At 40.8% G+C, this 21,870-nt stretch overlaps 1 protein-coding gene across 2 annotated transcripts in view; it reads right to left on the reverse strand.

Moving 5' to 3' along the window:
* Positions 1–2,154: 2,154 nt before the first annotated feature.
* Positions 2,155–21,870, reverse strand: part of glis1a (GLIS family zinc finger 1a) — a 45,971-nt gene continuing 26,255 nt past the window's right edge. For both annotated transcript variants that reach the window (XM_084547162.1, XM_084547163.1), the window contains 7 exons: positions 20,871–21,032; positions 16,268–16,381; positions 12,596–12,722; positions 10,617–10,773; positions 4,191–4,327; positions 4,012–4,110; positions 2,155–3,112 (listed from right to left, as the gene is read on the reverse strand). In XM_084547162.1, the coding sequence (XP_084403288.1) occupies positions 2,970–3,112; positions 4,012–4,110; positions 4,191–4,327; positions 10,617–10,773; positions 12,596–12,722; positions 16,268–16,381; positions 20,871–21,032 (939 nt within the window). In that variant the 3' untranslated portion in view covers positions 2,155–2,969. The remainder of the gene's footprint in view (positions 3,113–4,011; positions 4,111–4,190; positions 4,328–10,616; positions 10,774–12,595; positions 12,723–16,267; positions 16,382–20,870; positions 21,033–21,870) is intronic.

Here is a 21,870-nt window from a genome sequence, read left to right on the forward strand (position 1 = left end):
AGTGGGGTTGGTTAACCGAGTCGATAATTGCAATTAGCGACTGATGAGATTATTTATTGCCATATATTTTGGTGTTTGGTCAAATTTTCATAGCCGGGTGTGGCTGCATTTGAAATTCTTGAGCCAGTGAGTTCAGCATTTGTCAAATTTGGCCACGGCTCTGCATGAAACACAACATTTTTACTGTAAAATGTGAAAAAAACATCAAAACAGGGTGTTGACAAATAAGAAAAGCAGAGGAGAACTTCTTAAATCATGACTGCACACGTGTTTACAGGCACAAAACAGGTGTAAACAAAGAGTTGAGATGTCTTTTCTTACCTGTGGGTCTCATGTCTGTGCAGCTCTGTTGCTCTGAAGCTCCGATGGAGGATTTAAACATCACGCACAGCAGTGGCAGCAGAGGCGTCTCTCTCTCCTCTCTGCATCCCATCAAGTGTCCCCGGCCGAAGCTGTCCTCCTCCGGATCTGAGGGTGTGTCTTTCTCCGAGCGGAACGTGGAAACAAACAAAGCCCCATGCTTGTGTGTGTGTCTGTACGAAGGCGCTAATACAGTGCATCCATACACAATGATCAGCTGGTTTGTGGTTTATCGTTTTCAAGACGAGAGATTTAATCCTCTCTGAGACCCGTTCAAAGTTTAACAGGTGAAAGAGCGCCGCCTGGTGGCTGAACGGACGCTTCACGAACTCGTTGATTAACATGGCACTTTTTTTTTTTTTTTATAAGTTATTGACAAATGGTGGTAACGTTTAATTTAAATAAAAACAATTAAATAAATAAATAAAATACCCTGCAAATAATAACAATATGTGGGCCTACTGATGTGGCCTGTTACTTTATGTTTTGTGTTGATACCTTTTAGCTAACTGTTTTCAAGAAACGGTAACTTGTTTTTTTTTGTTTTTTTTTTCACTTTTGGTTTTTAGACGGTTAACACAGATATGTAACAGATTAATTAGTGCGCTCTGGATGTGTTGGTATAGTTGAGTTGTGCTAAATTAAGCGCAGCATAGATTTAACAGTCTAAGAAGTGAAGCTAAAGTAAGCTAATCTAAGCTAAACGGCTGGCTGCGTTACATCCGGGCTACTAGCCTATTTTCCCTAACTGGCTGACTGCGTTACATCCGGGCTACTAGCCTATTTTCCCCAACTGACAACGGTTTCTAGTTCTAGTTTGATTTAAATTGATCTTTGTAACTAAACAAAAGATTTTCTCAGATTATTTGTTGTTTCCTGCAGCAGTCACCATCTGCACCTGAAATATCTGAGATTTTAATACAGTTAAAACAACGATTTATGACTCTAGCATAGGCCTACAAAAAAAAAACTCCCGTTCCCATGGAGATTTAATTTATAGTGCGCACATATTATACGTCACGGCTACGCACTTTTTAAATCGCCTCGATTTGAAATTAAATCCATTTAAAACTTTTGGTTTTTCAAATCATAACAAAACTACAACGCCGGATTGAATCTGTTTAAGATGTTGACTTGACATTTAAGAAGTTCTTAAAGTTAATGGAAATAATTATGATGATGTTTATTTATTAACCACATTTTTGTATAGTTATTTAGTTATCTGTAATGTTTAAACACGCTCAACAGCTTGAGATGTTTCATGTGAACTAACAGACAGAGAAGATCACAGACGAGGGAAGCGCTTAAAAATATCTCTCATTTCCCCATTTATTCATGTGTGTGCCATCTCCTCGTCTTCTTATGTTTTGTTTCCCACAATTGTAACGCTTAGTCAGCAGTCTTCTGATGGAAACCTGAAGCACAGCTACTTACTTGAAGCTTATCCTTTGGTGAAAGGATAAAACTCAAGTAACCTCAGGATTATTTTTAAATTAACATGAAAACATGGCAGATTTTCAATGTAGTCTCAGATCTTTTGGACTTTCTAGCAGGATATCCCATCAACAAAGGTTGAAACTAAAAAGTGATTGTGAATTTATTTGGATTATTGGTTGATTGTTTCTACAATACACTTATTTAAACCGTTGACGTATTTACTAATTTCTTATATCATGATAATGAACAAAATGTTTTGTGGGCTTAGGATAAAACAAGACATCCGAAGTTTCAAATAAATGAACTGAGAACAAAAAAGAAGATTGTAACTAAATACAAAAAAATATATATATACAAACAGTTTGTTTTTATTTAGATATAAAAGACAGATGTTTTTTTTTTATACAGTCTATACACTGTTCAATGACAATAATAAGAAATCTCTGAATTGCTACAAAATCAGTGTAAACATTTTCTGGTTGGTCACTTTCTTAAAGTCTCAGTGACGAGACTGAAAAGAGTGCAGAGAAGTTATTGTAAACGATGCACACCTCCTTCTCACTGAATATAACACTGATAAAAACTGTACAGCGACAGTATAAAGGCAGCGAAGCAACAAGACAATATTACAAAGAGAAAGGATTATGCTGCTGTTTGATTGTTGAGAATTAATATATATATTTTAGTGCAGTTTTTTATTTTTTTTTTATTTTTTTATCAGTTTCATCCACATTGATCCACTGTCCCGCGGTTATTTATATTTCTGTACAGTCATCTGGACACTAGGGGGCGGCACTGCTTTAGTTAAGTTAAGACGAAATTTTATTTGTGGTTGTGTTGTTTTGTGACTTGTCTACTTATCAACCCCAAGCTGGAAAGTACTGAATTATATATTGTTGTTTTCATACTTCCAGGGCGCCAGAAATATCCTCATAGGTGGAGTTTAAAAAGAATAAAGCGTATAGCTCTTTCTATCCAGATCACAAACGCTGCGGTCATCTCTGAATAAAAATATCATTGCTATTTACATTTGCACTAGATTTCCTCTGTATTTTCTATCAGTTTGCTTTCAAGCCTCTACCGACTTAAAATTCCCATCGACAATGCTGACAACGTCATCATTCACGCTCTATTTTATGTCCAGTTTTTCATGGGAGTGATCTGGGTTGCCATCATGAGTCCAGGTAGATGGAGTAGATCTGATTGAGGCAGCGATCGACGCCTCCTGCCTGGAAGAGGAAGCTGTCGTCTGGGCAGGGAGACATGGAGTAGCCGCCTCCTGCCTGGCCCTGCAGGTCCTGCAGCAAGTCAAACCCTGGGAAAAGAAAAGCAGAAATAGTTTTATCATTAGCAGCGTTCTTTTTTATGTGACCAGAGTTATTTTAATCATTATATGCTGTAAAGACGTGGTGGTCAGTCAGCTGTCTTGCATACTACTGTTTTTACCTTTTAAGGCTAGATTTATGCTGCTGATCGCCACTGAAGGTACTAATATGCTGAAGGCACAGCGTTTCCTCGTAAATGACTGAACAAGCACAGAAGTTTTCCTTCCATCTGCCTCCTTCACATCATCTACTCTGACGTCTTCTCTGTTGTTCAACATTTATTAGATTCAACTCCAGTTCCAGTCACCATCTAGTGTTTTAGTGCCATAAACGGTGACGAACCAGCACCAATATATAAATACCTACACAGGCTCAGGCCACTTCCTGCAGTTTCTGCATAGATCCAAGGCAGAAGCATAAATCTAGCTGAACCCTTCAAGCAGCTAGAACCATATGACAACACTGTGGCAATGAGAATAAGGGCTCCCACTGTGATTAATTACAAAAAAATCAGTTGAATGTGCATCTCCGCTCTGCTCAGCTAGTGCTGAGCCCAATTCATTGTTTGACCGTCCAGTCTATAAATCTCCTTCTGTGGTTCTCTCATCGCTCTCTTAGCATCATTTTCAGCAGCTGTTCAGTGAAAAAGTTCCAAAAACCTTCCATCCACTGTCTTCCCAGCACCAAACAGCAGATGGACACAGTTACAGCTACAACCTGGTGAAGCTGTAACCACGACATATTTCTCTCAGGAGTTGGTGGAGCCCAAAGCAGAGGATAAAGCAAGCGAACAGTGGATTTTAAATCACCATGCATCATTGTTACCCATTAAGCTCTTTGATTGGAGCATACTGACACCTTTTTCCTGATTTACACATATATTTTTTACCTGTAGAGTGAGTGGTGGACGGATTCGTGAAGTAACTGGCAGGATCAAAGCCTCCGTCACCGACTGGTGGAACCACCTTTCCTTCTCCGTACAGACAGCCTAGGAAGAGGAAATGGTGACGGCACTGAATCAGGCAGCACATGTGGCAGTGGCATTAGCCCAGGGAGCTCTGGCTCTACCTTGCTGTTGTGAGAACACTTGCTGTTGGTGGTTGTAGGTCTTCTGGTAGCCCTGCAGCCGCACGTCAGCCCGGTCCGAGGAGGAGGAGCTCACCGGGCTGACGTCAGTGGATACGAACAAGGACGCTGATCTGTTCCTGGAAGTGGTACATTGTGTATTTAGTACGTCAACATAAATATTTATGCAGTTTACAAAGTAAAAGTACTCCATTACCATAAAAACTGTTCCTACGCTGTATGAATTTAACTATAATCAAAAAGTATTAAAAGGTAAAAGTACACTCGTTTAGGACGGGAGGAAATTATTATTTTTACTTTGTGCAACAAACAGGCCGACATCAGAAAATAAAAGCCGACTTCCACTGAAAATACATCAAAGTGTAGCTTGTTGCTCTGTCGTTGGTTGCTAGTGTGATTAGATCATTATAGTCCTCCTCACTGATCTGAAGGGACTTTTAATCAGACCGAGAGTGGTTCAACAGGAGAATATTAGTTCCTAATAACCTTGTAAACACTTCTGATCTGATCATTTCTCTCTGGTTGGAATAAATAAATTCCCTCTGAGCATGTTTGCTCCACGTGGGGTAAACATCAGGTGACGAGTGACAACATTTTAACGAGATTAACGTAGCTGAAAGCCACGTGGGCAGCAGCGCTGAAAATGTTGGTTCCATCTTGGCGATCTTTCGAATGAAACGCTCCACAGTAAACCGAAACATGTTGTCAAACAGTTCTATCGTGACTGATGCCTGTGAAGGATCTCAATCATCCAGATCATATCCAAAAAACAAGGTGAAGCAAGGCTAACTGGACTAGTAGACGTTCCTATTTAAACCTCAGCTCTCTACCAGTCTGTGAAGAAGCTACTTGGATGAGTCCCAAGTCCAGTCACCTTTGTTTCAGCTTGTTTTTTGGATGTTCTGATTGATGCTTCGGAACAGATCATTTCATTTATTATGTATGCTAACGAGTTCAAGCAAAGTTGGAATCTCTGATCAGACTGACGGATCAGGTTGAAGACATGTTGTCAGTGTTAATGTCAGCAAACCAAACTAAGAGGTAAATAGAGAGGTGGTGATTGATGGAGTTTGTTTGGATAGAAGCTGGCTAACACTTTCATGGTTAGTTTAACTTTGAAAGAAACCGTTTTTAAAAGGTTGATAAATAAAAACCACCTCTTTCTTGGCTCAACCTCCTGCTGACCTCTTCAAAGTTTCTGTAACATACAGGTGTACATCCGTGGTACTAAATCAATCTTTAACAACCGAGTAAAACCAAGACAAAGTTGTTTTTTTTTTTTTCAGGTCAGATAACCATTAGCCGTGAGCGTGACTGCAGCTGTTCTACAAGGCAAACATGTAAATACTTCTCATCTACAAACAGTCCAGTTTATATAAGGAAGTGTTTCCACCTGGGGTGGGGGTTACTGTAGGCGGGCTTTGTGCAGAGCTGTATCCGTCGTTACGCTGCAAGAATGCGCTGACTGTGCACAAACACCCTGACTCAACATGGAAACGAATGAGTCACCGGAGCCAAGTCGACAAGAAGAAAGAGCCGAATCTCTCTCCGAGGAGATGTGCAGCTGAAAACCCCCACTATGGTATGTGAGTCCTCCCCCTTCCTCCTTCAAAGAGCTCGATCTCAGCATTTCATGTGGCCTGAGAGCTCTCCTGGATGATGAACTGCAGCGTATTGGTCCCCGGAGAGTCAAGCGGCCTTGGTTTCTGCTGGAAGGTTTTTGAGGGCTTCATAAACAAGCCAGGCCTTGTCACAGATACCGATGGCTGCCGGCCCAAACGCTGTCTATATTCGCTTCTGACCGGCTATAAAAAAAAGCAAAATGTTTGGAGATTTCTTTACATATCTCTCGTTTATCATCCCCAGGTCTCTTTATTACCCATTTCCCATGTCAAATGCTATTACATTTAGTTTAACAGTCTCTGCTTTCAGTGGAGAAACACAATAAAAGCCAAGATTAATCAAAAGGAGTTTCTGAAACCTAAACTGATATAAGTTACAGATGGCCGTGGCTTCCAGTGGTAATAGGGACCAGGCTTCGTATAGGATTATGTAAACAAAGTGGGCTTTGATATAGTGCGACTGTTAAAACGAATGCGCTGCAACGGCTGCGAGCCCCGAAATATTCAGCAGGTCTCTGGATTCCCCCCATCGGTGGCCCCCCTCAAACATCAGCGCTGACCTTAACTATAAACAACGGCGGCTTCTCCACGGCTTACATTCTTGTAACACTGCAACAACATAGCTGGGATGTCTGAGCCGTGCTGGGTGGATCTGTCTTTTTGTGGCCGGAGTGCCCAGCGGTGAGCCCACGCCTGGGGGAGCAGCTGTCAGCAAGACCTCGGGAAACTGTTGATCATATTTTACCGGCAACTCGCTTTTTTCTTTTTAATCAGAATCAGCTGCCATTGTTACTGTTTATCTGGAATGGGAGGAATCCAGCGAGCAGAATTTAAGATATTCTGCTCATGTTCGCTATTGTTGCCGACGCAGCAGAGGCACCGCTTTGACTGTTTTCAGTTTTAGCTGAGGAAAAGATGCCAGAAGAAGGATATAGGATAGGATCCTACAGGATACATAGGATCAAAGGGGATTATATTAGATGTGTTTAATGTGGATTTAATGTGATCTAAGAGCGTTATGAAGCACTTACAGAAACGACAGCATGCTCATTTCTTGTTAGAGCTAAGGTAAACAGAATAATGTGCCGACATGTCAAACATTTCAGTTAAACCGACTCTTTAGGTCCAATGTCACTGGGAGCTTCTGCAAAGTAAACTTCATTACTTCTCTTCCCTTCAGACTGTATAATAGTGTTTCTGTGCGAGAGCCATCCTGGTTAGTGTGGCTGTATCTGAATGACACACTGCGCCGGAGAGCCAATCCACCTCCACACCCGCCTCCCCTGTTTGACCGCAAAATATACAAACACTGCACATCACAAATACCCGCTGATGGACAAGGCTCAGCGCGGCCTTCTGAATCCCTCAAGTATTAAAAGAAGTCGAAGCGTCCCCTCTCAGCCAGAGTAAACACTCCGCCAGGCTATGAGGTCAGAGCGTGATGCCGGCTGCGCCGTGAAGCGAAGAGAATTTACTTTCGCGTATTAAACGTCTCACTAAGTCGTTTGGGGGGAAAAGCAAGTGCTTGTCTGCTGTTGCCTTTGGCAGGGCGTCGTGCACTGTGGCCACTAGTGGGATTCAATGACATCCTCAGCCATCTCTCCATAAAGGGATGTCAATGAGCAGATTGTGCATAGCTTCATGGAAGATGTGGTTGCACACTTTGAGGCAAAAGAAGCTGAGAGATGCTGCTTGCTGCGGAAAACAGACACATTTGATTTATTAAAATATGGCTTTGGCAAGAAGAGTCTGGGTTCAAACCATAGACCGTATAAAATATGGACGGCGCGTCTCCACTTCCTTCCATTGGTCAAACTGACGCTAGATTTCCAGGGATACGGACAGCAAAATAACAAAATTATTTGACGTGAACTTAAGTGTTTTAGTTTGGCCCAAGAGGTGGAGCTTATGGCCTATACTGCTGCCAGCCACCAGGGGGAGCTCTACATGCTTTTGCTTCCCTTCTGAGGAGCTGTCATGATTTCCACTTTTTATACAGTCTATGGTCTGGGGCCTTTCTGTGTCTGCTCTGGCTTCCTCCTACATTGCAAAGCCGTGCTCGTTAGGTTAACTGGTGACTCTAAACTGGCTGTAGGTGTGGACGCTTAATAATAACTGCTAGTTGTCCAACTATTTGAAGTGCCCAAAAGCTGCACTTCCTCTTATGTCCACTTGAGGCTCCAAAAGTGACTCAGTCCCCACAGACCACAAGTTAAAATGTTCAACTTCTTCAACTTAAAGGGGAATTACCGTTTTTTACAACCTGGACCTTATTCCTGCCATAAAATACGATCGTTTACTCACCAATGTAACTTTGGTGTCATTTGGAGTTGTTCGGAAGCACGCCGCGTACAACCATATAGTGGGAGTGACTGGGGCACTGAAATGCAGCCTCTAAATAACGCATTATCTGCCATGAAACTTGTTCATTTCACCAATATTTTGTTATGATACGCTAGTGCTATTCCCCGTTGACTCCGGAGTTACCTGTTGTCTATTCGCGGACATGCAGCGGTTTGTTGTTCTTTGGCCAGCTGTTCCTCTCTTTGCCTCCGCATCCTCCTTTCAATGAGCTCCTCATCCGTATACTCAAAACGGTAAGGACGTCCATCATAAACAAAGTCGTCGTCCACAACCTCAGAATCGGAAAAATATTCAGCCATGTTGCAAAAAACTAGCAGTAGCAAATTACAGGTAAACAAGCCGACCGTCGTGGGTGCGCGCGGCGCTCAGAGATGACATCATCCAGGTCAGAGGTTAGTAGGTCAATCTACAGACCCTGGATGATGATAACAGGTAACTCTGGACTCAACGGAGAATAGCACTAGTGTATCATAACAAAATATTGGTGAAATGAACAAGTTTCGCAGCAGATAATGCGTTATTCAGAGGCTGCATTTCGGTGCCCCAGTCACTCCCACTATATGGATATATGCAGCGCGCCGCTGGATCTAAATATCTTCCAAATGACACCAAAGTTATATGGGTGAGTAAACGATCGTATTTTAAGGCAGAAATAAGGTCCAAGTTGCCTCGGTGTCACTCACCCTCCTCAGATACCCTCACGCTCCACCTCTTTGCCCATTTGTGAATTAGCCTGGAATTAGATGGATTCAGCCACTGCTAAGATGGCGTCAGCCAAAGCCACCACATTGAGCTTCAAAACAGTTCTCTAAGAATCTTATGGGTAACGTCATGTCCATCTTTATAGACAGACAATGCATATACAGCCGTGCAGGAAGCGGGATCTCAACACCACGCTTCCAAACCCAATCATTATGGCACCAGTTCTTGTGTCAAATAACATCAAGAGCACAAGATGGCGGTGCCCATTTCCAAGATATTTTGGATCCACTTCTGTGGAACTGACACTTTGTCACTTCATATTTACACACAGTCTATGAACTAAATATTCTGCTTGGAAGAGTTTCGTCAACATTTTTTTCCCCAAGGTGAACCATTAACCTTCAAGCTTCTAGGTCTGAATTTGTGTTTGAGAAAACAATCCATCTTAACATCTCAGCCAAGAGCTACAGTCCAATTGAAAACAACTGGACAATAAGACGTGAATATGTATTATATGTGAAGATTTTATATCATTTATTAGACCGCTAAACCGCTTTGTTGTTACCGTAGTGCCTATTAAAGTCAGTTTACGGGCAAAACTTCAATGTCCAATGATTTGAGGCCATATTGTCCAGAAGCCCTGGAGACTTTCAGCTGTATCTTTTACGTCTCACTTCTACTTTTATACTGGGCTAGACAAAATTTGTCTCAGTTTACAGTACACATGAGTTCTGCGGCCTCCAACTACCCAATCAGCGCAACCGCAAAGCCATAACTCCATCTCTGGTGATAATGTCTCTGGTTTATTCAAGAATGCGTACGCTCACATCGGTCGGCCATGTTTCTGGGCATGTGCTGTCCAGACATGAGAGAAAGCAAAGGCACAGTGATTGTAAAAATCTTTAAGGTCACAAAACCAGGATTTGATGGAGTCCACGCATTTGTGGTTGACATTATTTTGAAGTTTGGCACAGGAGGGACTGCTCAGAATGGATTTAATGTACAATGCACATCTGTCTAATAAATAAAACATTTTAAGGGAACAGTTTTTGGGGTTGAACCCTCAAAAATGTGTTGCTGTAAGAACGGATCCAAAGAGAAGAACAAAACAATGGTCACTTTCAGCTATTTTTATCTTAAGTAGAAAATAGCCCAGAATGAAAATTGCCAAACGAATTCCCATTCAGCTCCTTTGTGTTGTGTTGACAGGAAAAATCCCAGAAGCAGATAACTCAAAACCTTGCCAGACGCCACTAGGGGTAAGCGGGAAAATATATTTTTTCTTTGTTTCTTTCTTTTAATTCTATTTTATTTTTTTTTTGTGATTTGGATGAACTGACCAAGTTTGCCTCTGGGTAGATCATTAAATATCATTAAACTATTCTGCATCCAAAGGAATAAAAGAAACCTCATGTTAGAGGACATGAGAGGGAACGTGAGGAAATAAAAAATATATTTTGACATTTATTGTTTATCATTATATGAAAAGAAAATAGTCTTAATGGTGCAACAGGGCAAAGCCATGGGGGAGAAATGTGAGATGGGAAGGACAAGCACGGAAAAAATCCCTCTAGTTTAACTACTGTTGTTACTCCAGATGAGCTAAAGGCCAGTTGTAGAAACTGGTGATTGTTTCCAATCGATTTTCTCTGCATGAGTGAGTAAATTACTTTTGGGATGCAACATAATCTAATTTGAACTCTTCAGATCTGACACTCACCCCTCTCTCATGCTGCCCGGGCTTGTCATTGAAGATATTGACCTATTGGCATCAAAGTTTCCCTCCAGGACTGGATAGGTGGAGCAGGTATCGACTGATGGAGGCAGAAACTCTGAATTCCCTCTGTTGTGGGTGGTGCTGCTGTTTGAGTACACACCTGAGAGAAGAGAACCACAGGTGATTTTAACTTCACTTAAGGTTTTCAGTGTCCCGAGCAGAACATTTGGAAGTTTGGTTTGTTCAAAACACAAATTAAAAACAACGAAATACGGCTAAATGTGTAGCTACACATTGTTGCTAACACATTTAGCTTAGATTTGCAACAGGTATAATGGAGCGACAGCAGCAAACTACCTACCACCTACCACTGGAACATATTTTATCTCTACACTGACTATATGCAAATGGGAAAATTACAATTAGCTTAGATTAGCAACAGGCACAAAGAGTGATAGCGGCCTAGTTTTAAAAAAATAAGTTTCACTTTACCATACTTAAAAACTTTGCTACCTCAGCATATTTTACCAGCGCGTTGACTGACTGACTGATGCTTAGTTTGTTCAAAATATTAACAATGAATAAAAATAACCAAAGGCCTATGTATGTTGTTGCTAGTGCAGTTAGCTTAGATTAGTGACAGGTATAATAAAGGCAACAGTGAAGCCAGCTTAAAAAAACTATATCAGATTGTCCATAAAAACTGCTCCTGCAAGACATCCTAGCTCTACGTTGATTGACCATATGCTCAGTTTGTTCAAAATACAAGAAATTCACCCGAATACAAATATTTAGGTAAACATTGTTGCTAGCACAGTTAGCTTAGCTGCTTTTGTTTGAAAGCCACTTCATTTCACCAGAGCTAAGTCTAATATTCTTTTCATTACATATCAAATATGTATTTTGATTGTGAGAAGATAACATCTGAAGCTTTTTGTTAATTATTAAAAATTATCACAATATAATTTTCAGCTGAGCAAATGATATTCTTTTATCTCTAAAGCTAACACAGGAGCTTTTGACAAGGCTAGCAGCTAACTGGAAAATGATGCTGGCAAGAACCTAGCTATTATTAACATTATTTTAGCATGGAAACATGAATATCTTACACAGTAAGCATGCACATGATCAGATGATAAAAATAAAATGCTGTAATAGAGGTCCAAGCAGTTTTTAATGGCCGTTTTTAGTTTTTATCCTGATAATACTCTCAAATCAAAGCTACAGCTGCTGTTCTCTGCAGAGGAGCCAGCTTCAAACTTTCCAGAGGCTTTTTTGAAGCCTACTGGGACTACGGTGTTTAATACTAACTACACAGTTTTGTGCTGTTGGTTTAAAGCTGCAACACATGTACCTGCATGTCATCAGCAGGGCTTTCAACACCTTGAGTTTAAACACAGCTGACGAGGATAGCATATGTCACCTTAAATCCAGCACACATACATTTTTGATAAAGACAAAGTCCTCTTGGGATATTTTCAAAATTAAACACTGACATGCTTGTTTCGCCCTGAATAAACATAGCTCGGAGTGTGCCGTTTAAGGCTTTTCCCTCAAACTCCTCTGGTTAAAACTGCAAGTAGTCTGAAGTAATAGACATGGACAGCTCTCCTGGACGCTCTCTCCTCCCTTTTGCCAACTGAGCCTCAGTGTACCTGACAGCTTCTTGATCCCGGTTCAGCCATTGAAAGGGAAAGAAAAAGAGCTTGGCTGGAAAACCGGTTTGGAGAAGCTGAAGGACGGGCGGGGCGAGGGCCAAGTTGCCCACAGTCAGTGCCCGGTAATTGGACAAGGTAAACACTTGCATGATGAGCTATCATCGGAGGAATGAGAGAGGAGGGAAAGGAAAAGGAGCAAATGAGGCTATGGGAGAAAATGAAGGAGACAGCTTAACAGGCCAGGTGTTAGGGAAATTACCCATGTCTTTGTTTTTACTCATTTCCAGAACGGCAAAACAGAGACTTTATGCTATCGTTTCGTACCTGTGAAGTCATCTAAGGCCGGTAAAGGTGAGCTGTTTTCTTGGTGGGAGGAGGCAGAGCTGTGGAGATGCTGCCTCGCCAGACAATCACTCAAAACGTCCGATTCCAGCATTGTATGGACCTGAACCTGTCAATAACACACAAAAGACAGATGCTCATACAGAAGCAGCTGATACATATTATAGACAATATTGTGTTTGTGAGCATGTTTGGATGTTTGCCTGAATGTAGGGATGAGACAAACGAAGTTAAAGCAGCAGCAAAATTGTCTTTTAACCGTGCTGTTGGGCAATGCAACTCCCGTGGAGCTAGATGTTGAAAGCACTGACTTTTCTTGTGATCACATACATTAGATCAATTGAAAACATGGTGAGCTGTCCGCAGGCGGCTTTCTACTGTTAATTTTTCAAAGGAGTAACGCCTGCACCAGATGCCTGGTTCTCGTTTTATCTTGCAATATATCTTCCCGAGCTTCAAAATCCAGAAATCATGTTAGGCAATCTTATTCCAAAATGTTCTAACAAAGTTAAGGCAAGACAATTTACTCTATTATCCAGCGTTAACAGAGCGTCCCCCAGGACATTCTAAAACAATTTTATCCAAAGCTCCGGGACTCAGAAGAAGCTCGCGAAGGACACCCAGGAACCACAAAAGAAGCATGAACAATCAGCGAGAAATGTTAGCCCCCAAAACCAGTGTTTATGAAGATGCAAACATCAGCGGCCGTGACACATCGGCTCAAACAAACGTATAACCGTGAGGAGTTTATGAAGTGCATGTTTTTCAAAACCCCACAGGGTCTGCTGCAGCTCAGGGCGTGTCGGCCTTGTCACAACTTACAAGCACACGTGGTTCTGTTTAAACCAAACAAGGCATGGGAATACACACAAAGCTCCAGTGTCACTCACGGTCCATAGAAAACAAACAAGGCCCAGATAAAGCAGAACAATAGGCTCCCTATTCTGACTTCCAGGGAGTGTGTGTAATACTTTGTTTTGTTGTATTTCATCCTACTGAATTATAAACACGCTCACGCTCTCCACCTCCTCCGAAACGGGACCTTTAAACACTGACCTGCGAGGAGTCCATTTTCTCTCAGAGACATCTTTCATAAAGACCCATTTTACTGTTAATGCAAAGAAACTACATGTATGTTTTCGAGCTTTGAGGTTAAAAAAGATCAAACATCTCATTCATCATTAAACTGGATGTCGACTTAAATCAAGTAAGAGTCAGAAAAGAAGCAACAGATGCGGATTGTTCACCATTACGCCTGATTTCCTCTAAAATTTGACTCCGTTTCTCATTTTGTTAGATACATTTATTAAAAAAAAAATTTGTCTTTTTGTTTCAACACATCAGCAAGTAATGTTTACTCTCTTATTCTGTATTTGCACCTGAAATTTCAAAGTTCGGGAGGCTGATGCACGGCTGTGAGTACGCCGATGTTGTTTCACTGCAGTCGCCCTGAATAACTAGCTAATTATTCCCCTTTTCTGACCTAAATCCAAAATCAACTGGGCTTGTTGAGTTTTCTGGAGGACATTCACCACTCATCGTAAGTGGCTTCTGTAGTAGGAAGGTCATTAGAGAAGTGCTAATTGTGGAAAATAAGTAAACCACCAGGTTACAAACTGAACAACATCCTCTAATGGCAGGTGAGATGTTGAAACCCACGGATGTTTCAGATAAAAACCTCCCACCAGTCATTTCTGAACGACGAAGCAACTTGATGATGGATGAAATGTCTTCAATAAAACTCAATCATGTCGAGTTGTCTTTGCTTTCGCTTTGTCTTTAGACAAACCATGACCTAGATGACTGCGAACCTTCACAGACATATGAAGAAAGAGGTCAGGTGACGCTACACCGTTGCCCATAGAGTTGGAAAAATTTTATTTTCAGACACATTCCCCTTTTTATTCCTATTTATACAAATCACATCGTCACAATAAGTTCACGAGAAGAGGTAAAAGATGTTTTATTCCAACTTTACGGGCAACAGTGTATTACAAAGCTATAAAGTGGATGGGGCGGATGGAGGGGTCGACAAAACACTTGCAATACCACTTTTTGTTAGTCATTTTACAATGTTTGACTCAAATTGAGAAAACCAGTTCAGTAGATTTAAGACTGTTCAGCATGACAATCATTACAGATTCTCCTTGAGTTAATTAGGGGAATCAAATCTTTGCACCAAACTCAAAACAAAAACATCATGCAAAGCTGCCGCCAATAACTTTTTCAAATTCTAACGTCAGATAATGCACTGAGTTTGGTGCGAGCCTTTATCGTGGTTTGCACTGTTTTCATTATAATAAAAAGAAACAATCAGGAGTTAATTTAACGTGTATTGAAAACACAAACCCGGTTTCCATCGTGAACACGTTCTTCAAAGTGCTGAAACGTCTCTGGAGAGTTTTCATTGTGTGTTTCTCCGGGAAGTCAGCTAATGCACTGATGATGTTTCACTCAAAATCGATCACAGATAACAACTTGTGTTTTTATTTTCTGAAGTGGTCTGAAAAATATAAACCACACGTTTTAAGCTGAATTGATAAAACATGTAGGTTTTCTATGTTAAGCTGATGCGAAATAATTAGTTGATGCCACTTAATTCATGCATCATGTTTTATAGTTTAGAGTTGCCCTGGTGTCTCAGAGCTCTGACACACTGACAACTCCATCTGTTTACCATTTGTCTCTGGTCCATAAAAGTTAAAACCGCACTTTGCTGCATGTCGTTGCCCGGCTCTCTTTCCCATCGCTCCTATCTCTACTGAAACTGCTCATTAAAGCTGCAGCGTGGCGCTTCTGTCTCCCCCTTCTGGCGGTGGCTGTTTTTACATACACACCAGTCTCTTGGTTCCCTTTTTACTTTCAGCGCTCTCCATCAAGAGAAAGACACACCACTGCTAATCCATGTTTATCCTCGCTATCAATCTGTTCTTTGTTAGACACTAATCCTTCCTCTGAAGTTTTATTTTCAACTGAAGCATCAGAAACTTCTCTTGGACTCTCTCGAGGTTCGATTTTTTTTCTTCCAAACCGACAGAGAAATCAAGAGATCACATTTGTAACTCCCACCACAACCTCCTCCATCCTCCTATTCCTGCTCTAGTTACAGTCTCAGTACCATTTTGACAATATTTGACCACTCCTTGGCACATCTTGCATATTCGAGATTTCTAACTAAGAGGCTGCAGGAAATAACCAGCATTTAAAAAAACAAATCAAGATTTTAATCATAAAATTGATTTTTTAAACCGAGCCTTAGTCACTACTGTTGCTCCCTTCTTCAGTTCTGGCAAATAATCATTGCTGGTTGACCTAAAATACATGGTTACCTGCCAGAGGAGGACTGTCGCCACAGAAAACAGATTTAAAACTTTGATACGCTACAAAACATAGACATTTTCTTGCCTAACCTAATCAGCAGTGTCATTGCACCATAGCCTTAAAGTAAAAACATAGCCAAAGAAATCCTAAAATAAACCCAATCGTGGCTTTTAGAATTGCTTTTCCCAAAAGTCCATGTCTAGCCATGTCTTGGAAGACTTCCTGTTCTACTTGCTGATGTTCAAGGTTATTCAGAAGTTTCCTGAAAGCTATGCGAGGTATTTTGTTCTCAGGTTAAAGTCCACATTGTAAGAAAGTAGTTGCAGCTAGTACCTTGACTTCCCTCTCTTGAAGGCCTTTGGCCGAATGAGCTTTGACGTGCTTTCGTAACGAGCTGGGGTCGGTGTAGCGCTTGGTGCATCCTGGGATCTGACAGGCGTACGGCTTCTGTGAACAAACCACAAAGCATAAAATATGTTTATATGTTCTCTTACACACTGAAAGTAAAAGTGTATTGCTATGTAAAGTCATATATCTTCCTATAGGGATTGACGGACGGTTAATGTTTGAGCTTGATTTCATCTTCTTTACTTGGGATAAGTTAGGATTTTATTCACCAAACTGCAAAACATCAGTCACACCAGATATGACGTCAAACCTAAAATATGTCTCTACAAGCAACAGTGCAACTTGGGTTGAGTCACATTCACATTGTTCACACAGAAATTGGGTATAAACGTTGTAAATGTGGTTTCTGATTGTGACAACCGCCCTAAGTCAACATTTTACACAATGAGCTCCTCAGGTGAGATTGGAGTATACTTACCCTTCATCTGTGAGCGTAAAGAGGGAAAGAGAAAGAAGAATTCAGCCGTAAATCACTTGATTCATAAGGTAAACTTCAAATCTGTGAATAAATATAACAACACTTATTTCTGCACACTGTTCCTTTGGTGTAAATAAACTTTTCGTGAGGTTATACGAGGCTACACTCAATGGAGTCATTCCAAAGTAAACAAAAAGCCCATAAGTTATGTTGATCTGCCCGCGTTTCACAATTTGATCAAAAGCTGTGCGATTAGACGAGTGAATTTCCTTGATTCAAATCGCTGACAGATTTATTTTTCTCCCGTTTTCATTGCCGAGTACTCAACAGGTGGAGTCAATTAGGATTTCATGAAAACACATGTACTGTATTCATTTTAATCTTGTAGCTTTACGGGATCTGAACTCTGCAAAAATAATGACTCACACACGTGGAAAAAAAAGCAACGCAGCAGGTTGAATCAAATTTCAGAATCGTTCATCCAAAACCAACTTCTAATAAACAATGTTTATTAAATTACAGCTACGGAAATTCTCAGAATTGGTAGCTTTCAGAACAACACAAATCATGTAGTTCAAGATGGCATTAAAAAGTTATTTTAAAACGAAAGAGAGCTAAGTTTGCATGCTTATGGACAGGTGTCACTTTAATAAGAATCAAGAAAGGAACGTGTGATCAATAGTTCTTTTCTACTGTCCTCATTTTTGTGTTACAGACTAAAAACATAATAAATTACATTTTTTAAGACATGTAATTCCAACATAGATCTGGCATCGGAGCAAGAGCTGATCTACAATGCTGTCAAGAAGTTGGGCAATTTCTTGGGTCTTTCGAAACTATTCCAGAAAATGATTCCCTGGGAGAGCAACTCAGCGCTGCCTGAGTCTAAACAAATCAACTTAAAATGAAATGCTGTCTTTCTAAACTTAGACTAAATGAAGAGTAATGGGATTTGAAGTGACTGAGAAGATTGAGCGATACGGTAAATTCATGAATATGCGTATCCGTGTGCAATTTATAGCATGTGTGCCAAAATATTACGAATACATACATCCACAGACCTCAGGCAAATCTTTGAGCCTTACTACTAGACTGGAAAGTGAAATAACAGAATTACATACTGTATATACAGATGGACAATGTTACAGCTCCTCAGAAATTAAACCAAAGCATGTTGAGCTCCTCCTAATAAGTTTTATTTTAAGTAGCGATGCCATCATGCTGGCTGCTGGGATTGACAGCTGTTCTCAGGGCAGTAGTAACACAGTTTAGAGACGCAGATTTTATTTTAACTTAACAAACCTTCAATGATCTATTTCAAACAAAAACAAAACATCGTCTCTGCAGTATAATGAACTAACCAACCAAGGAGTCGAAGGATTATTGGTTAAATTTGCAAACTAAGCTAACTTACGCAATGCAACAGCAGCAAAGAACGTCAACATCCGAGCAGCAAACGTACGCAAAAGTGAGTTTAGCGGACACTGCCGCACTCGTATCCTCGTATTTTTTGGCTTCAGTTTGGCATTTGGGAGGAAGTGGGGGAACTGTATAAAAAGAATAGACTGTAAAAAAAAAGTGAACAGCATGATAGCAAGTAGAGCTCCCCCTGGTGGCTGGCTGCAGTATAGGTCATAAGCTCCACCTCCTCCATGTTGGTGGATGGGACTTGGGTTGAACTAAAACACTAAAATACACGTCAAATAATTTTTTTTTTCAAAGACAGTTTCTGTCATTTTCGGTAATCAATATAACGCTGATGTATGTTCAAGTGTCAATTTTTCGTACAGTTTCGTATTAGTCCAATTATTTGACGCTATAAAAACAGGACCATGACATCACGATAGACAGCCGTGATTGACAGCTGCCACGACGACCGCTCTGTGAAGCTTTCCAGAATGCACCTGCGCACTCCTTTTAGAGATTTGTATTGAGAGTAGGAACGTCAAAATAGCTAGCTAGCTAAAACAACTCTCCAGAGTAGTTGGCAAAGTTGGCAATCGGTACTATGCCAGCTACAAAGAAATGTTGGATTATACACTGTACTTGGATTCTGACTTTGTAATTGCTGAGTTAGAGCAGAGTGCAGTAGCAAAGTGCAGTATTAACCAAATGCAAGATGGCGGCCTCATTTTTCCCCAATGGGAGGAAGTGGAGACGCATCGTCCATTTTTATCTACAGTCTATGGAATCTTTTTATGAGATAACCCTAACCCATCTTTTGACATCTTTATTTGCAGGCTATGAGTTTAATTAACGACAGAGGTTTGCAGTGTGACCTCGCACTCTATTCTCCAGGTACTCTGGCTTCCACCCGCAGTCCAAACACATGCGTGCTTCTACTGTAAACTGGCCATAGACGTGAGTGTGACTGGTTGTTTTTCTCCCTGTGATGGACTGGTGGGGCTGTCCAGACAGTCACTTTTCTTGCCCAATGTCAATGCTGGCGCAGTCTCCAGCAACCCAATGACCCTCTAACAGACAAATGGTTGTAGATGATGGATAGATGGACTTATCGCCCGGTAGTGCACAACAATAGAATTCACGTCGCATTTACGGTTTTGTTTGGTAACACGACGCCATCGTGCAGGCCACATAACGAGTCGAGTAGAAACTGGTGCTATACTGCACAATTATTTACATTCAGACAGTCTTCCACTGGGCCTCCGTGATGGCGCCAGATGTGTCTGATTCTTGATCTGTGACGCAATTGCGAAGCCGCCATTAGCCAGCGTGAAACCACAAAAGGGAGAAAATTGCTTTCGACTCTTGTTGTAATAACAGCGGAGTGCAACGTGTAGCTCCGTCTCGATCCGTGTAATAAGAGATCTGATCGGCTGGATTACCGCTAAATCCTCGTAGCTTGTCAGCAGGAGTAAAAATAACTGTGGGTTGTAGAGTAAATCCACAGCAGGTATGCAGTTTCACAATCTGAAGGAATTCAGTCTGTATGTCAGGCAGCTATGCAGGAAAGGGAGCAGCGACCCTTTAAATAAAACAGATTTTATGTGGGTTAAGAGCCCCACACACATTTATTATTACCTAGAAGATATTGTTTAAGAAATTTAAGTCTTGTGTATTACTGCATATATTTTATATTATGCAGCCGACAGTGTGTTTTCTACGTAAATGTTCCTTACAAAAATATACAACCATCTCTTAAAATGCTTAAATCTAAGTACCTATACTTACAAAACACTATGTCCAGTGTTTTTCAGTATGCTCTTGTACTCCTACTTCTACAAAACTCAGAAAAAAATGCTCCATACACCACTTTGCAGAAACTTGCTTACCATTACTCACAGAATCTAGGGTTACAATAAGTAACCAACAGAAGCTGCGCAGGTAGGCTGCAATAGGAGGTTGTTAACAAGAAGTCGAGTAGAACCACAGCGAAGTAGCAAATATAGATGAAGCCACATAAAAATTATACTTTTTAGTACATCTCTTAAATAAACGCATCATCATTCACTGGACAATAAAGTACTTTCACGGAAAACAAAACAGTAATGCTGGCCGGATATTTGGCATGTGGTACCCTCAGAGGGAGACATAATGATTAAAAAAGTTTGGACTTTAAGGAAGAAGCTGGGTTTCTGTTCTCTCCTGGGCCGCATCGGAGGTTTATTTTTATATCTTAAGTTTTCAGTTGTAATCTCAATTTATTACCGTTGAGATTGTGAGGGACGTCCTGGCCCCACTTCTCTGGATCCTCCGATGAATTTCGCCATCAGTTTCATCATTTAGAGTTGTTACTCTAGATGAAGAAACAGCTGACGCAAGTCAGAGGATCATATATTTTTATTTGCTCATGTGTTGAAAGCAAAAATCTGATATTTAGTCATTCATCTATGCAGAAGGTGTAAATGAAAACTGATTGGATTTCCTGATCTCTTCATGTGTGAATGGTGTATTTTTTTAACTTCTTTTAGAATAAACTGATCTGACACACAAAGAATCTGATTAATAACTTTGTTTCTTCGCCCCATTGAGTCCTGCTCTTTGCAGAAGCATAAATCAAGTGGTTTCACATATACAAACCTGTGCTACATTAAACTGTTTTCTGGGACATAAGTGCAACCTGTCAGGCGATTGATGCCGTTCACTGACCGTGTCCAGGTGCGTGCGCTGGTGTTTGGCCCGGTCGCTGGAGTTGCTGAAGGCCTTGAGGCAGCCGGGGTGCTGGCAGATGTAGGGTTTCTCTCCGGTGTGGCTCCTCAGGTGGATCTTCAGGTTCTCCAGACGGGAGAACGCCTTGGAGCAGCCCTCAAACTAGCAAAGAAAAAGTATCGGGCTTTAACATGAGAAAACGAACTTGACTTTAAAAATGATTTCCAAATACAACAGGATGTTGGCTCACTTTACTGTGCGTAGGTTATATTGCAACGAGATAGAATTGCCTTTTTTATTATTTACTGTTATGCCTTTATGGGATAGGTATTAGCGGAAAAAGGCAGGAAACTATGGGGTAAGAGAGCGGCGATGACAAGCAGTAAAGTTGTCAGTTCATGGTGAGCTATCGCATAATAAAATGTTTTGCAAATCTAATCCATTTAACACCCATGATTAATGTAGAACCACTTGAACTACAGCTGCTGCAAATTTAAAAGACTCAGTTTACACTTTCTTGATAAGGTTTAGGTGGATGAGAATAATAGCAAGGGCATCCAATACATTTCTTCTTTATCATGTGAAAGTATGTACAAGGAAATACCCTTTAAAAGACTCGCTTTGACTAAGTCACAATCCTGAAGCCTCACGGTGACTCTAGATGAACTTTGACGACTGTAGATATGGTAGTATATCACCTATATTATCACATTAAACCGGTCAATAAACCTTTTAGTGTTCATGTAGGCACAGACTTGAGAAAATGTGAAGCTGCTTATAAATGATTCTGGCACAACTGCCTGTAATAACAGACAGAAGAACTGGGGGACAACACATAACTACATAACCTGCATGTCCACATATATTACATATATTATATTCATTGAGTATAATACTTCCGAGGTTTTATCTTCCCACTGGTAGACATTACAACATTTATCCTCATATACAGATCACATATAATCCCCTTCTGTGCCTTAAAACAGTGTTGGCCTGTAGC

The sequence above is a fragment of the Chelon labrosus genome, assembly GCF_963514085.1.
Source record: "Chelon labrosus genome assembly, chromosome: 6".
Taxonomy (NCBI): Eukaryota; Metazoa; Chordata; class Actinopteri; order Mugiliformes; family Mugilidae; genus Chelon; species Chelon labrosus.